This window comes from Lissotriton vulgaris, chromosome 2_1, assembly GCF_964263255.1.
Source record: "Lissotriton vulgaris chromosome 2_1, aLisVul1.2, whole genome shotgun sequence".
Taxonomy (NCBI): Eukaryota; Metazoa; Chordata; class Amphibia; order Caudata; family Salamandridae; genus Lissotriton; species Lissotriton vulgaris.
The window spans coordinates 219,540,676-219,558,275 of NC_141687.1; the positions used below are offsets into that span (position 1 = coordinate 219,540,676).

The 17,600-nt window shown below is 46.5% G+C and overlaps 1 protein-coding gene across 1 annotated transcript in view; it reads left to right on the forward strand.

Annotated features, from left to right (window-relative positions):
* LOC147729871 (uroplakin-3b-like) overlaps positions 1 to 17,600 on the forward strand; it is a 187,924-nt gene that overhangs the window by 151,632 nt on the left and 18,692 nt on the right. The window contains exons 4-5 of the mRNA XM_086954045.1: positions 5,031 to 5,107; positions 12,028 to 12,157. Coding sequence (XP_086810171.1) covers positions 5,031 to 5,107; positions 12,028 to 12,157 — 207 coding nt within the window. The remainder of the gene's footprint in view (positions 1 to 5,030; positions 5,108 to 12,027; positions 12,158 to 17,600) is intronic.

Genomic DNA, 17,600 nt, shown 5'->3' on the forward strand with positions numbered 1-17,600 from the left:
CCCCTGCAGACTCTGCGGACCCTGCAGATCCAGACCCCGATCCCGATTCCCACGTGAGTTTAACAGATGGCAGCCCTTCGCCAGCTCGGTTTTTAGCAGAAACTAATATACTGGTACCTCTCGGCGAGAATGCGCATATGGCTGCTGAACCGCCAGAAGGGACAATGGTACAGGAGAAAGGGAAAGACTGCAGAGAGACTGTTGCTCAGGAAAAACAATTCAATGGGCTGGATCAACAGAGACATGGGAAAGAGAAGGGAATGTCAATTGACACTGACAATGTTAATAATGTTGATAATGTTATACAGCAGGCTGAGGAAACTGCTGAGGAAATTGCTCCGCCCATAGACCTGGCTTCAGATAAAATTTTGGTGCTGACAGAGGCACTAACAGAGGCGTTAAGAGAAGAACAAATTAATGCCAATATGTATGAAGTCCCCCTTCTTAAGTTGATAGGTGTTACGGGGGGTGACAGTGTTGGGCCTAATGTGAATAATCGGGCTGAATTGGGCGTTAATGGGAATGTTAATAATGATGATGGTTTAACTGCTTTATTGGCTCTACCTGGTTCTCCGGCTGACGAATGCTTCTTTTCTGTAAATGAGGGTGAAGATGAGGGTGAAGTTTTGGGGGCGGCTGGGGGAGGGGGGAGCGAGTCGGAGGACTCTTCTAATGCTGAGGAATTGGAGAGTGATCAGACGATGTCAGGTCTGGCAACAGAAACAGTAGCTACATCAGGATCTGGAGAGGTCTCAGATCAAGAGCTATCCGCAAAACGCAAATCCAAAGTTTTGACAAAAAAAAGGAGAAAACCAAAGGAATCCATAAGCCCTGCAACCACTAATGTTGCAAAGAGACTTGACTGGGATTACTCAGCCACGTCGCAGATGTACCAAGAGGCTGTTGGGGGTTCAGATGAAAATCCGGGCTCTTTAGGGATCCTTGAGCAAAGACCCAGGAAAGGTCAGTGTGAAAATCAGAGCCAGAGTCAGGGCCATTCACAGGGACATAGTTCACCAATGGGGTTCGAAATGATGTTCTCAATGCTGAAACAAATACAAACTGAGGCAAGGGTGGAGAGTCGTAGAGCCAGACAGGAAAGTAAAAAGATACAAGGTTCCTTACGTAAAGTAAGTAAAGTATATGCAGAATTGGCAGGGAGAGTCACGGAGATAGAAGAAAGAACTGGGGCCCTGGAAGACGAAATGAAGGGCTGGAAGGAATTCAGACAGGAGCAAGAGAAGACTAATAGTGATGTGTTATGGAAGCTGGAAGATTTTGAAAACAGGCAGTGGAGAAACAACATCAGGCTTTTGGGTATTCCGGAAGGAAGAGAAGGACAGGATGTTAGAGCCTATGTTATAGAAATTCTCAAGGGTGCACTCCCTGATCTAAAAGGTTGGGATTGGGAATCAGAGATTCAGCGTGCTCATAGATTTCCATTTACTTAGAGGAAGGGGGATGTCTCAAATAAGCCTAGAGCAATACTAATGTAACTATCTACTGAGAGAGGAAATAATGGCTAAGGCAAAGCCGCAGGCTAAGTGTAGATACAAGGATGTTGAATTTTTCGCTAGACCAGACTTCTGCCACACAACGGTAGAGCGCAGGTGGAGATTGCGGGAACTAATATCACCGTTTCAAAAAATTGGTTGTGAGGCATATTTAATGTTCCCCAGTAGATTGAAAGTGGTAAAGGATGGGCAGTTTAAAAATTTCCACTCTGAAATTAAAGCGGCTGAGTTTTTGGCATGGTTAAAAGAAAGGAACCCACAGAATCAATCACATTTTCAGACACAGGCTGATAGGGAACAAGCGGTAGCTTTGGTGGCTAAAGGAGTTAAGAAATAGAATATGTATATGTATGTAGGAAACAGAGAAGAAGCACAAGAATAGAGAATTGTATTGTAGGGTAAATCTGTATATATCTATGATTAAATGTTCACCTTGTTTGTTTAGTAGGTAGGTAAAAAAGAGCAGGGGGAGGGGGGGACGCGGTGGCCCCGAGCAGACACAGTTGTCACACATAGGTCCTATGGACCTATTTGCCTGTAGGGGGGGTGGGACAGTCGGGGTGGGGGCTCAGGGAGGGGGACACGGGGGGGGGGGGGGGTGAGGAACACCGAAAAAACTGGAAGTATAGTAGACAGGAAGTAATTTGGAATAAACGGATCAATAAAATAGAAAAAATATATGAGCTGTATATGGCTGTGAGTCCAATATGTAGTATGTCTTTCTTTGAAATTTGCAAAATCAAGGGTAAATTTTCTAAAAACCCAGGATGAACACTCGAATAATGACGTGGAATGTGTGTGGTCTCAACGACAAATTAAAAAGACAGAAGGTGGCTGTTTTGATTAAAAGTCTAAGACTAGATTTTTTAATACTTCAAGAGACCCATATACAGGCGTCTGAAATCAGGCTGCTAGACCAGTTAGGTCTCACTGTCATAGCATATTCTAGGCAGGGCGCTAGGAATAGGGGGGTGGCTGTAATGGCAAGGCAAAGAGACGTTACTACTAGGAAAAAATGGGAGGACGCCTGGGGTAGATGGGCTTTAATAGAATGTTTGATTGGAGAAATATGGATAACCCTTGGCTCTATTTACGGGTCCACAGGAGATGATCCGGAAATTTTTGAAGAGATTGACATTGAGTTGGCGACTTGGGCTCCATTTATAGTAATAGGAGGAGATTTTAATATCAATGGAGCAGGGGGACTGGGTCTGGGGTTAGGACCCCCAGTTAAATATAAAGGAAGGAAGAAAAGAGTGTTCCAAGCAGTCTATTCTTTAGCGAGGAACAATGGGCTACTGGATGTGTGGGATACCCTTAAGCCAGGTCAAGATGGTTATACATATTACTCAGCACCCCACAGAATAAGTGTAAGGCTAGACTACTTTTTAATTAGCAGTCAAGGCATTGACGGTGCAGATATTGAGAGATTACCAAGGTTATTAGCGGATCATAATCCCCTAATTGTCACCTTAAAGGGATTGGCAGTTGCAAGGAAGGTCTCGGAGTGGACATTTGAAAAGGCACTGTTAGAGGATGAGGCATATATCCAACACATGAAGAGCTGGATAATTGAATTTCTGACTACAAATAGGCATACAGCACCTGTAGGGATAGTATGGGATTGTTTTAAGGCCGGAGTGAGGGGAGAGACCATTAGCTTTGGGGCCAGGAGAAGGAAACAGGAGAAAGAGAGACGTGATGCTCTGAGGAGGGAACTACTGCTAGCAGAGGAAGAAGTAAGCAATAGATCAGATCAGACTAGTAATGGAGGTGCAATGGATCCTGCATGTATGAAGCTTGCAAAATTACGAATGGAAGTAGAAGAGCATATAGCAGTGAGGGCAGCTAAACAATATATGGTTAATAGAGAGAATTGTTATGAGATGAGTGAAAGAGTTGGCAAAATGCTACCAGCTAGAACAAGGCAGAAGGCATCATTCGGAGAGATAAAAGCAATAAAAGATAGTTCAGGAGGGATTGTAACAAATGTGCAACAAATCAGGGAAGTCTTCAGGAGTTTTTATACGAATCTATATTTTGAAAGCGATATAAAAGATCCTGAAGATATAATGGAGTATCTGAATCACTATGAAGGGGCTCAGTTGGATGAAATAGAGTAACAGAGGATTGATAACCCATTAGAGGTAGAGGAAATAAAAGGAGCTTTGAAGAGTTTACCTTCTGGAAAAGCGGCCGGGCCTGATAAGATTCCGTTAGAGTTTTACAAGGTGTTTTGGGAGGAGATAGGGGGAGATATGGTTCATATTATGAAACAGGCACAGAAGGGAATCTCAATACCAAATACTTGGTCTGGGGCTGAAATTGTTGTTATTCTTAAGAAAGGAAAGGTACCGACAGATTCTGGGTCATATAGACCAATTACTCTTATGAACACAGATACAAAAGTCTATTCAAAAGCACTGGCAATAAGATTCGCCAGCGTAATAACACCTTTAGTCACTGCTACCCAACATGGTTTTATACCTGGACCGGGGACCACGCATCATGTACGGAAGCTAATAACTCTTTATGGATAAAACTCATTCTGATTTCCTTTGCCCAAGTAATTACTGATCCTGATTGTGACCAAACCTTTGCTAATGCCGATCCCCCGTGACCTCATCAGTAGATGTCCAAGTGTCCTTTGCCCTGGTTGGTAGACTTCCTGATCTCATGAGCATGGGCTAGTACAGGTCTTGATCTGCTGTGTCCACCTGAGTAGTGGGTCTGATCTGTAGTGTCTGTGTCAATCGAGATTCTGAGCTCTTCTGTGCATGTCAGTTGTGAATCAGGTCTCTGCTACCCTGGTCAGTGAAGGTTTAGATTTGCTGTTTGTGATTCAGTAGAGGCCTATTCATCTGTCTCCAGGCCATTGGTAATCTGTGTTTGAGTCGAGAGGGGTCCTGATCTCTTTTATTAGGTTCAACTTATTTCCCAGGCTTTTGTTTCCAGATCATCAGTGGTACTGACCTACTGTGTCCAGTCACAGTCATCTTTCTGATATCCTGTGTTAGAGTCAACAGTGGTTCCAAGGGATCCTGGTCTGCTGTGTCCCGGTGTGCTGCATCCTGGTCGGTAAAGTTTCAGATCTCCTGTGTTCAGGGTTCGTAAAGATTCTGATCTCCCTGGCTGGGTCAATAGAGTTGCTGACTTTCTGACCCAAACCCAGCATCAGTCCTAATCCTCAGGCCACAGATCACAGCTCACTGAGGCCAGGGGTGAGCTTTCCTAATTAGCTTTAACAATACTGTTGGTTCTACAGACAGTCATTCAAGCACCATATGCCCACTCCAAAGCATGTGTGTGCAGCGGTCTTCGTCATAGGTTTAATTATTTCATTTTATTTGTATGTTTTTATTTAGACCTTTTTATAGCACTATGAACAATAATTAAAACGTTTCACAGCCATATACATATGTACAGAGGAGCTTACACCATTACAGACTTATTTTGGGGAGTGTCTGAAGGTGTGTACCTTCCATTTCATCGTATTTTCTGAACTTTCATTTACAGGGTAATGTTTATCATGTTTGACATAAACGGAGTCCAAACACGTACAAGGTGGTCAGAAGTAATCAACCTAAGATCAGGTAAGTGATACTTTGGCAGTAACAGGGTAAGGGCACCTGGGGTTCAGGGCGGGGTGAGATCATGGCCAAATGGCATATCTTTTCATGAGAAAAAGCTGGGTATTCGTGCCCCTCTCCCAATGCTAAGGGTGCTGGGATGAGGGGAGATTCCAATGTCTGGAATTGAAGGAGACAGAAGGAACTGGACATTCGGCAGCTATGACCTGCTAAAATTGCCTGGCTATGCCATTAATCAGGAGCAAAAGAGGATGAAGCTGAGAGCCTCTAAATGTGGCTATCTGGTGCTGGTGCAGGAAAGACCGGTGTGTGACAGTCTTGTGCTGAAGATCAGAGGGCCTTAAATAGGTGGTAGCCTAGCACAGGTACATAGACTCATAGGGGGGCAGATTTACTTAACAAGTGGTGCACCTCATGGTCTAAAACTATCCTTTGAGGCTATTTTCTCTTTGCACGTGTGCTGCAGTGTTCAGCATATATGCAAAGAGGAAATAACAAGGAGAAATAAAGATATTCCTCCTCGCTACACCTGCCTCAGGGAGGCACAGGATTTTTGTGCACATCCGTATCTACAATTCTTTGCAGATATAGGTTTGCATCAAAATCCATGGGTGTATGCAACGGAATTCCCATGCACCACCCATGGAATGCCTCCCTGACGCCACCTTGCATTACAACTTTTTTTTTTTTTACAAAGCAACGCAAATAGCCGTTTGCACTGATTTGAAAATACCAAAAAGTATTTTGTGTCGGGTCCCTGTAAAAAAAATAACGTTGACCCGACCTTTGCCAAAATTGATTGTATTATAGGAACATTGATATGTGTCAATGAAGTATATCAGGAGAGGAAGCTTAAGTATGTGACACTCTAGCATTGGAAGTAATGACTTGAATGGGCTTGAGTGTGTGATAACTCATGGTGTGGGAAAGAGGGACTTCAGTATGTGACAATCTAGCCCTGGGACCATAGAGAATTGGGTTTACTGAAGTCTGGCTTGGGAGAGTATAGGCATGGGCTTATGACAATGCTCGGACTGTAGGGACTTGGTTTATGATGGTCTGTGCTGGGCCAGTGCTGTGGCAGTAGAGACTTGGGTTTCTGGAAGCCCAGTCTGCACTAGGGCAGTAGGGCTTGAGTTTGTGACAGTCCCTGCTGGGGCAGTTTATATCTCAGCTTGTTTGAGTGTAGTTCTTGGGGGCCGAATCGACTCCGGTTAGTAAAAGGCTGGCTCTAGAATCAGTGGCAATTCAAGCATGTGACAATCTGGAGCTGGGATGGAAGGGACTAGGATATGGTACAGTATATTGTAGGGACTTGATTCATGATGGTCTGTGCTGGGCCAGTGCTGTGGCAGTAGAGACTGTGGCAGTAGAGACTCCAGCACCAACCAAGACCAAGACGAGCAACAGCAGCAGCCACCTGAAGTGCATCCTGCTCAACACCCGCTCCGCCCACAGGCACGCCGTCGAGCTCTGGAACCTGCTTGACACCACAGCCCCAGACGTCGCCTTCCTCACGGAAACCTGGATGAACGCCTCCTCAGCGCCCGACATCGCCATCCCAGACGGCTACAAGATCATCCGAAGGGACCGCATCAACCACACCGGAGGAGGCATCGCCATCGTCCACAGGAACACCTTCCGCATCACGACCAACACCGACGACACCCTCGCAACCGCCGAGCACCTGCACTTCCAGATCCACATCAACCCCAAGACCACCCTCAGAGGCACCCTCATCTACAGACCCCCGGGACAACGCACACAATTCAGCGAAGACATCGCCGACTTCATCAGCCCGCACGCCCTCTGCTCCGCCGACTACATCCTCCTCGGGGACCTCAACTTCCACCTGGAGAACAACAACGACCGCAACACCACCACCCTGCTGGACAACCTCGCCAACCTGGGACTCAAGCAGCTGGTCACCACCCCCACCCTCTACGCCGGACACACACTCAACCCCGTCTTCTCATCCAGCAAGGACATCGCCTTCAGCCACGCCACCGGACTCCACTGGACGGACCACAGCTGCGTCCACTTCAGCTTCGGAAGGACCACGATCCACCACCACCAGCAACAGGTTGCACGCAGGAGCTGGAACAAGATCACAGCCGACCAGCTCGCGACCTTCCTGAGCATGAACCCTCCCACCAGCACAACGAACCCCAGACAGGCGGCCACCAACCTCACGAAGTGGATCAGCGACTGCGCAGACGAGCTCGCCCCCCTGAGGACCCCGCCTAGCAGACCCGGTAGCAAGAAAGCCCCATGGTTCACCGACGAACTCAAGAGCTCCAAGAAGAACTGCCGCGCCCTCGAGAGAATCTGGGGCAGAGACCCAACACCGGACAACATGACTGCCCTCAAGCTCGCCACCCGAAAACACCACCAACTCATCCACGCCACCAAGAAAACTGCATTCAAGGAACGACTGGACAACAACGCACACAACAGCAAGGAACTCTTCAACATCGTCAAAGAGCTCTCCAACCCCAATGCCGGAAACAACGACATCACCCCTTCGCAAGACCTCTGCAACTCCCTCGCCTCCTACTTCCACAACAAGATCGCGGACATACACAACAGCTTCAGCACTCAACCGACGAACGCCACGACCGAACCACCGCCCCCCACCGCCACCCTCCACGCCTGGACTCCGATCAGCACCGAAGACACCGTCCGCACGATGAACTCCATCCACTCCGGATCTCCGACCGATCCCTGCCCAAACCACGTCTTCAACAAGGCCGACGGTGTCATCGCACCCCACCTGCGGGACATCATCAACACCTCCTTCAACACCGCTACCTTCCCTCAGAGCTGGAAGCACGCCGAACTCAGCGCCCTACTTAAGAAGCCATCGGCCGACCCCACCGACCTCAAGAACTACCGCCCCATCTCGCTGCTCCCGTTTCCTGCAACAGTCATCGAGAAGACCGTCAACAAGCAGCTGGCCGCCTTCCTCGAGACGAACGGATCCCTCGACCCCTCGCAGTCTGGCTTCCAGGCCAACCACAGCACCGAGACCGCCCTTATCGCAGCCACCGATGACATCCGAGCGCTGCTCGACAACGGAGAAACAGCGGCCTCATCCTCCTCGACCTCTCCGCGGCCTTTGACACTGTCTGCCACCGTACCCTAGTACAACGCCTCAGCAACGTCGGAGTCCAGAAGAAGGCACTGGAGTGGATCATCTCCTTCCTCGCCGGAAGGACACAGACAGTCCGACACCCTCCGTTCAGATCTGAAGCCACCGAAGTCATCTCCCGCGTTCCTCAAGGCTCCTCGCTCAGTCCAACCCTCTTCAACGTCTACATGAGCCCCCTCGCAGACATCGCAGGCCAGCACAACCTCAACATCATCTCCTACGCCGACGACATCCAGCTGATCCTCTCCCTCACCAACGACCCCGCCACCGCCAGAGCCAACCTACACGAAGGGATGAAAGAGGTAGCCGAATGGATGAAGAACAGCCGCCTGAAACTGAACTCGGACAAGACGGAAGTCCTCATCCTGGGATCCTCACCCGCCGCTTGGGACGACTCCTGGTGGCCCCCCGCACTAGGCAGCGCACCCAAACCAACAGACCACGCACGCAACCTGGGCTTCATCCTGGACTCCTCCCTCTCCATGTCCAGACAAGTCAACGCCGTCTCCTTGTCGTGCTTCAACATCCTGCGCATGCTACGTAAGATCTTCCGGTGGATTCCCACCGAGACCAGGAAGACGGTCACCCAGGCCCTCGTCACCAGCCGTCTGGACTACGGCAACTCCCTCTACGCCGGAACCACCGCCAAACTCCAGAAAAGACTTCAGCGGATCCAGAACGCCTCAGCACGACTCATCCTGGACATCCCCCGTCGCAGCCACATCTCCGGACACCTGAAAGACCTGCACTGGCTCCCGGTCAACAAGAGAATCACCTTCCGTCTCCTCACCCACGCACAGAAAGCCCTACACAACCAAGGCCCAGGATACCTCAACAGCCGCCTCAACTTCTACGCTCCCAAACGCCAGCTTCGATCGACCAGCCACGCCCTCGCTGCCGTCCCCCGCATCCGAAGAGCCACCACAGGGGGACGGTCCTTCTCCTACCTCGCCGCCAAGACATGGAACTCCCTCCCCACCCACCTCCACCTGACCCAGGACCACCTCACCTTCAGGAAGCAACTCAAGACCTGGCTGATCGAGCGGTAGCGGACCCCCCTCCCCCAGCGCCTTGAGACCCTCTGGGTGAGTAGTGCGCTATATAAATGCGTTGATTGATTGATTGATTGTAGACCAAGACGTGTGCAGCCAAGATCTGTCGCACCAGGGTCTTTGGTCAATGGCACGCTGTGAATGGATGCAGAAGGGACTTGATATGTCACAGTTTGTTGCTGGAGCAGTAGAGGTATGTGTACCAAGGCATCTGATGATCTGTGCTGTGGATAGAGGAACATGAAATGGGACATTATTATTTTTTTATTTTAAGCAATTTGTAGAGCGCGCAAATACCTGTGGGTTTCTCAGCACTGAGGACGGGTGAGGTGGTAGTGAAGCGGAGTGCTGCTCATTGGGTGAAGAGCCAGGTCTTTATTAGCTTCCTGAAAGCCAGCAGCGATGGGCATGATTTAATTTGCTGATGGAGGGTGTTCCACGGTCTGGCCGTGGCGACAGTGAACTTTTGTCTCCCCAGGAGACCTTGGGGCATATTACCAACAACTAGCGATAATTTTTGTCTCTAACTTGTTTAGAGACAAAAATTATCGCCGCACATCGGCGATTTTTATCGCAGATAAACCTTGCTATTAACAAGGTTTATCGCAAATGCGATAAAAAACGGCCGAAATGCATGAATATCGCTGAAAAGTCAGCGATATTCATGCATTATCGAGCAAATGCTCTTAGCCATGTTATCCACCTCCCATTGGATAACATGGCTAAGAACTGCTCAGGGCAGGTGTTAGCTTTTGGAGATATTCCCGCTTAGCGCGAATATCTCCAAAAGTTGGTAATAGGAGATAGCGATGTTAGCGACTGTTTTCAGTCTCTAACATCTTGGCACGCCCACTTTGCATCTCATTAGTGATAAATATCACTGACATGCAAAGTGGGGCCCAAGATGGTCGCTATCTCCTACTAGCTGTCGCTAACTGGTGTTAGCGACAGCTTGGTAATAGGGAGATAATTTTATCTCCGCTTTCGTGGCTTTTAAAGCCAAAAAAGCGGAGATAAACCCCCTTGATAATATGCCCCTCGTTTGTACGAGAGATCATGAGGAGATTGGCAGTTGAGGATCGTAGGTTTCTGCTAGGTACTTGGGGCAGAGGGCTTTTTTTTTAGAAAATTTGGACCTGTGTCGTGAATGGATTTGAAGGCTATGCATAAAGCCTTGAATTTGATGCGACTTGAGATTGGAAGCCAGCGCAAGTTTCCCACCACCAAGGAGGTGGATTTGTGTTTGCGGGTACCTGTAATTATCCTTGCAGCGGCATTTTGTATCATCTGTAATTTGTTAATGACCTTTTTCTGGGCATTCAGGAGAAGGCTGTTGCAATAGTCAACGTTTGACATAACAAGGGTGCTTATCAGGGTTTTTCCTGCTGGAAGGAAGGAAAGGTAGCAGTTTCTTGATTGCCTTGATTGATTAGTTTCTTAATCATTCTTAGCATGTAGGAAGAGGAAGAGGTAATAGCATTGGCATGGGCTGAGAAAGTTAATTTATCATCAAACATGACGCCTATGTTTCTTACTTTCTGTACGGGGGGTGAGGGATGGCTCAAGGCGGTGGGCCACCAAGTAGGGGACCATGTTGGATGTAGATTGCCAAAAATCATAACCTCCGTTTTTTCGAAGTTTTTTTTAAAGAAGTTTTTTGGCCATCCAGGAGCTGATGGCAAGCATACCTGATTTAAAACTTGCCGCAATTGCTCCTCCATCGTTGTTAATCCTGAGACAGTAGAGACGACAGTGGGGGACAGTCTGGTGCGGTGGGCAGGAGGGACATGGCTATGTGACTTGGCTATGTTGCACTTTGATCTTGTATGAGTGACAGAAAATGATTCGGTATGGACGACACTAGTGTTGGCACAGATGAGGAGTAAGTATTTTCCAGTCTGGTGTATGTATATTTGTATATATGTATGTAGGGCCAGTTATATAGAGCTAACATAGCTAATGGGCGCTGAAGGGATCACACAGAACAGACTTGTGTGCGTTCCGGTATGGTGATTGGACGGGAGAGGCGTCAGTAAGTGACAGTCAAAGATGTGCAAGAAGGGAATTTGGAATGGTGCTGTCTGTGAAATGACAGGCGTATCATGGAGGTGTTGTATTCTATTGACTCAACTAAACTCTCGCTCTGCACTTCCTCGTCCTCTTCTTCTCTTCCCACTTGTCTTCCACTTTTCATGTTTGTTTACTTTTTCAATTTCTTATCTTCGCTGTCTCTTCCCACTCATTTCCACTTTTCATGTTCTTTCCTCTTTTTCAATTCCTGACCATCGCTGTGTCCACCTCTCATCTTTTCTTCTTTTCCTACTCCTCTTCCACTTTTCTTGTTTTTCTCCGGTTTCTCACTATTTGCTCTTCGCTGCCTCTATCTCTCATTATCTCTTCCCTTTCCACTCTCATCTTCTCTACGCTTTCCTACTCCTCTTCCACTTTTCTTGTTTTTCTCCCGTTTCTTACTTCTTGCTCTTCACTGTCTCGATCTCTCTTCTTCTCTTCCCTCCCTTTCCACTTTTCATGCTCCTCTCCATGTTCACAGTTCTGCACTTTGCTGTCTCTCCTCCCCATCTCACCCGGAGTCGTCTTGTTCACCTCTTTCATGCATCTCCTGTCTCTTCTTTTGCTCATATATCTCTGCTGCTTCTTCTGTATTCTCGGTTCTCTTTCCGCATGCACATATCCTCTCTACTTCTGTTCTCTCTCTGCAGTGAAGAGCCCGTCTACCATTGATACCTGGATTGGCAGACGCAGCGGCGGGATGATTGTCCTCACCACCATCCTCTCAGTGCTCCTTGCCATCTTGCTGGCTTGCCTGATCGCTGCTCTAGCCGTTGGAACGTAAGTCGGACTTCTTTATACAATAAGCTTGTGGGCACACTGAAGCTGGAAGGTTAGCTGGTACCAGATACATTGCAGGCTGCATGGCAGCAAGCTAATAGGAACACACTCGCATCTCTGTGGTTTCCTTTCCCAGTGATGAAAATCCACGTTACCTACCTATCACCATCACTTATAGGACAATATGGTGCACTGAGAACTGTCTACCTATTGGACACTTTGTTAGTGCCCTCTGCCAAATCTGAGATTTTGCTACCACTCTGGTTGAGCTGCCTGACTTACCTTTGTTAAAACCACTACCCTACCACGCGCCCCTGTAATAATGGTCTTCCAATGCTGAGCCCAAGAATGGTTGAGAGTATCAGGCTCAAATGAGACGCGATATTAGATTTTGGTAGTTTCCATAGACTGTTAATAATTTCCCTTCTGATTATTTGTATACAAATGTATCTTATGTGGGTGTCTGGCATTCTAGCATGGATCTAGCCATCCTGGAATCACTGAAGCCCGCCAGCACTAGAAGAGCACCATAACTTCTTTTAAAGAAGGCCCAAGATCAGTTATCTTTTGCTTCTAGCTATGTAGCCTATCGCACCCCTTTGGAAAATGTCTGTTAACATGCTAGTTTGGATCCCCGATTGCAAATTTTGTAAAGTTACCTCAGTGGCATGTAGCAATATAGTCTAAACTTCATTCATTCACGTATTCATTCATTCATCTATCACTTCCTCCTTTGCATCCGCTTGCCCATACCTCCCTCTCCTGTACTTCCCGTTTTTCCAGCTATCTCTCATCCTAAACCACCTCATTCAATGACCTGAATTCCTAAAAAAAAAAGAAAATGATCTGAATTCCGATAAGCTTACACCTCCGCTGGTCATCCCTCCTGACTAACCAACTATTCGTCTAGTCTCAAATCTGGCTCTATCCATAACTGTATACACTGGGACAAGAATGGGAGACCGACTCTCAGCTATGGTTCAACTAACATATCTTCAAGTCACTTTGTTACATACCTCACTTAGGGAGCTTGTATATGTGGCCAGGATGTATGAAAATGTTCACATCATGCTGTTGCTTGTGTAGCACTTAACACCACCACAGGCTACTTCAAGTGCTTCTGTGAAGAGGAGGGAGACGGCATGGTCATGAGAGTCGAGAAGACGACAGGAAAGGGCGAGAAGCCGAGAGGTGAAGTGATGGGCACTGACAAAGATTTGAAGGAACTTGGCTTAAATTATTTTATATTTGCACATGTACATTTTAGCCAAAAAGCATCAGTCTGTCTTCCCCCACAAAACCCCTTTAAAAACGTACATTTTACCAGTGACACCATAACATTCTGAGAACCAAAGAACTCCACCTAAAGAGTCCTCACTCAGTGGGTACAACATCTGAGTGTGGTCTACCTCGTTTAGAACAATCCATAGTTTCTTCTCCACCATCTATTTTTAAAGGACAATATGTGCAATGATAGGATCCAGGGGCATGATTATGGCGGTCTTCCTGCCCGCCATATTACAACAGTAATCCAGGGCTGACAGTGCGGCTGCGGCAGTGTCACTGCAGTGAGAATGTTTGGCTCATAGTTGAGCCTCAACAGCATACTGCCGCGGTGACAGCGCCTCCAAACTGTCCATGCACGGTGTAGCATGCTTAATGTCATGCATGCCTCACAGTGCACGCATGATCGTGCACTTTTGGTGGGGGACATCATGTGCTTTTCCCCCCCACACACCCCCATGGGCAGATGAGCCCGGGGCCTGTTGAAGCCACTTTAAATGCCTTTCCACCATGCATTTCATGGCGGGGCCCCTGCCATGCAATGCTTGGTGGAAAGGCAGGTCGTAATCTGCTCGGCTGTGCTGGCATCGGCACTGCTAATCTTCCCACCTGCTTTCCCCTCTGCTGCTGCATGGGATCCTGGATCCTAGCGGTGGCGGCGGTCTTGTGGCAGTCCCATCGCCACCATCATAATTGAGCGGGAGGCCCATCGCGATGGCATCTGTCTGACTGCCGTCCATGGGTTCGGCGGTCCCAGAAACACCATACTTGTGATCAGGCCCTAACATGGGAAAAGTGACGCAAAATTGGTGCAAGGAGCTTGTAAATCTGCCCCCAAGTCTTTTTTTAAAGCAAATGCTTGAAATCAGTTTTGCAAAAAAACATATGATAGGAACAATCGACTTTATATTTACTTCACTTAATATTAATGTATTAATACAATTGATGAAGCATTCCCTAACCACAGAGGTGAACAGGATGCTGTGTACAAAACCAATTAGAACTCTCACAAAATCCAAAACATGCTTTAATAACATATAAAAAAAAAGGAATATAAAAGTTCAGAATAAAAAAACAACTATAAGTAAAATGTAAAAAAGCAAATACTAGATAGTATCATTTAGAAAAAAAAACAGCACACCCTATTCTGGAGAGCAAAGTGTACAAAGACAAGAATTTTTTAGATTTTATTTACAAGACAAGTAGTTTGCAATGCTTTGGACCATTTGGGTTTGGGAATCACGTTTAACTTTTCTACGTCTACAATCATTTCAAAATCCCTTTTTATTTTTTTAGTTTACAGTTTTATATAGAGCGAACTTGCCCTAAATCGGGTATCAGAGCGCTTTAAATTGCACCAGTTGCATCACATGAGGGGTCATTCATTTTGATTTGCCCAGAATAGCAGGATGTTCAGCAGCATTGCCGAGACTCGAACCCAATTCCCCAGATTCATGGTTGACCACCCTAGCCATACGGCTAACTCCTCTCCACTCCCATACCCATTTTTCCTCTCCCATTTTTACCACTTACAAATCTTTACTGGGAAGGTTTGCAAGCCATTGAGCTCTCAAAATCCTCCTTTCTTATTTGAAATGGGCCGACTCTGGTGATCTGTTGCATTCAGGTCTGGGAGCAGACAGCCTCTTGCACACTTTCTTTTTAATGCTTCTCGTGCACGGTGGGTTTTAGAAAAGCAGGCACTTCGAAATCACTCAGGTGCCAATAGTCGCAGAAAGCTATTGTAAGTTTTAATTTATTGCCCTCCAACCATTGCATCCATACCCCCCATCCAGCAGCCTGTGCACTGGTATCGCTTTTTTCTCAATTTGTTGCACGGCTCCTAAAAGATTGAAGTATAAAACTCAGGGACGTTAGATGTAAATGTTTTATTTTGGTAGGAAAAATATACAAATGGAAGAAATGTCTTTTTTGCGCAAATCTTTAATTCTTCTATCTTGAAGGATTGTTCGTTCTTGAGTTTAGTGTGTGTCTATCCTGGTGAGGTATTTCCCTGTTATGGCACATTTGTGTACGATTTGTAAACATAGGCAAACTTTCGGAGTGGCTATTTTACCGTCTATTCTAATTGCAAAGCTCTCATGAAACACCTTGTCTAGACAATGTGTGTCTCCTTGAAGTATCTGAATTCGTCCCTCAAGCACTTTTTTGCAAACCCTCATGGCGAGATTGTGAATAAATCTAGTAATCGCTGCTAAGTAGTTTTCTTAATTTCATCTGAAAAAGCCAGGTTCATTTTCATTAACTTTTCCTAAGTTTCGTGTTTGCAATGCGAAAGAAAAATGATTAATTTGGAAGTGAGGTGGACTGTGCAAATAAAATGACACAGACCAACATGCATATGGGATAGAAGGAAAGATGCCAAATTTAGACCAAATACAGGATAATATTCTGATTTCTTTTCACAATTGCTACCTCTGTACCACCAATGACATCTTCCAAAACTGATAAGCATGTTGCTGGCCAATTTGGCACACCGATAACTTCGGCTCACATGAAAGTGTATATCCCTGTGTCACTACTCAAAGTATTTGATTTTCAGTACTGTGATAGCAATGAGACCCTCCTTGACGATCTGTTAAATGGATGGAGGTATCAGGAATAGTCTGGAAATTAATTCGTTTATGCCTCTGCACACATGGCCAACAGATCAGGATCAGATCCACCATGTTTTGAAAAAAAGGATCATTTGTTGGGGATACCAGGCTTCTCCTTTACTGATGCTTGAGGACACAGGCTGATCCAGCTCCTTTCGGACATGGAGATGATCAGGCTCAAACAAATGGTACCCAACAGTACCCATACATAACGCAGTTCACACTTTGGACCTTATGTTTACAGGTTCCACTGAAGTAAGATGCGATCCCCCACTGCCCATCACATGGTCAGACCTCTATTTGATCAAGTGTTTCATGCCCTGTAACAAATCATTGATCAAGCCCAGGTTAGGGGCTACTAGAGAAGGGCGCCAATGGAAAGTGGTTTCACCTGACTCCTCCTCCGAGGTCTTCACACCTACTACTATTACTCTGCAAACTGATGTTAACATGGCATTAGCAGCATACCATGATGACGTTGCCCAGACTTTCGATCAGGTAGCACCAATTAAAAAGCCTCCAGCTTTCTCCTCCAGAAGCCAAGCCCCCTGGAATTCCACTGACCTGCGTCAGGAGACGTCCAACTGCAAACGCCTGGAACACATGTGGCGTGCTACTAAATCTCTCCGGGATAAAGAAGCTTACAGGCTGCTGCTTAGCAGCTACCACAAAAAGAATAAACAGCCTGTAAACTTTACTTAATACAAAAGATCAATCACGCAGGACATTCTTCTAAAGAACTCTTTAAAACCCTGAGAAATGTAGAAAAAGCCTCGAGCTTTCAATCACACCATCCTGATCTTGCAAACATTATGCAACTCTTTGGCTATTTTTTTCGTAAACAACATAGATGCATGATCAGTAGAAAGATATAGGACTAAATGCTTTATGGACCGATCCAGCTGGGGCTTCATTTCCCACCAAGTCTATTTTAAAAAACATTTTTTGGGAATATGTTGCTACAAGGAGTATGCTCAGTACTAACAGTGGGTCCATGACCACTAGTTTCCTAGAAGTTAAGATGTACCCTATTTATGAAATGTACTGGGACTACATATCGAACCTCATGGACAGGAAACTGCTTTTCCAATTGAGGGTTGGTTCCCTCCCCCTCCGTAATTTAACATCTAAGTGGAAATCAGGAGGTGTAGCTATTTGTCCAGTCTGTGGGGTAGGAAACGAAACTCTTGATCACTTTTTGTTTTCTTGCCCAGTATATTCTGCACCAAGGCGAGCTTGGTTGGCTCCTATGTGCAGGAACTTAGGCACAAAAAGTAGCATGGTAGCGCTGCGTATTGTAAGATCTACTTCTGTAAACTGGATCATAATTGCCACCGCAAAGTACCTGGGGTGGGCGTGGGTTATAATGCAGAGATTGCTGGTAGGTTAACTACTCACTGCCTAGTCGTCCAGAGACTGCTAGACTATTGCCTATTCTCTGTAACAGTTTATTAATAGTTCAGAGACTGCTAGACTATTGTTTATTCTCTGTAAATGTTTATTCAGTTGTTCAGAGATTGCTAGACTATTGTCTATTCTCT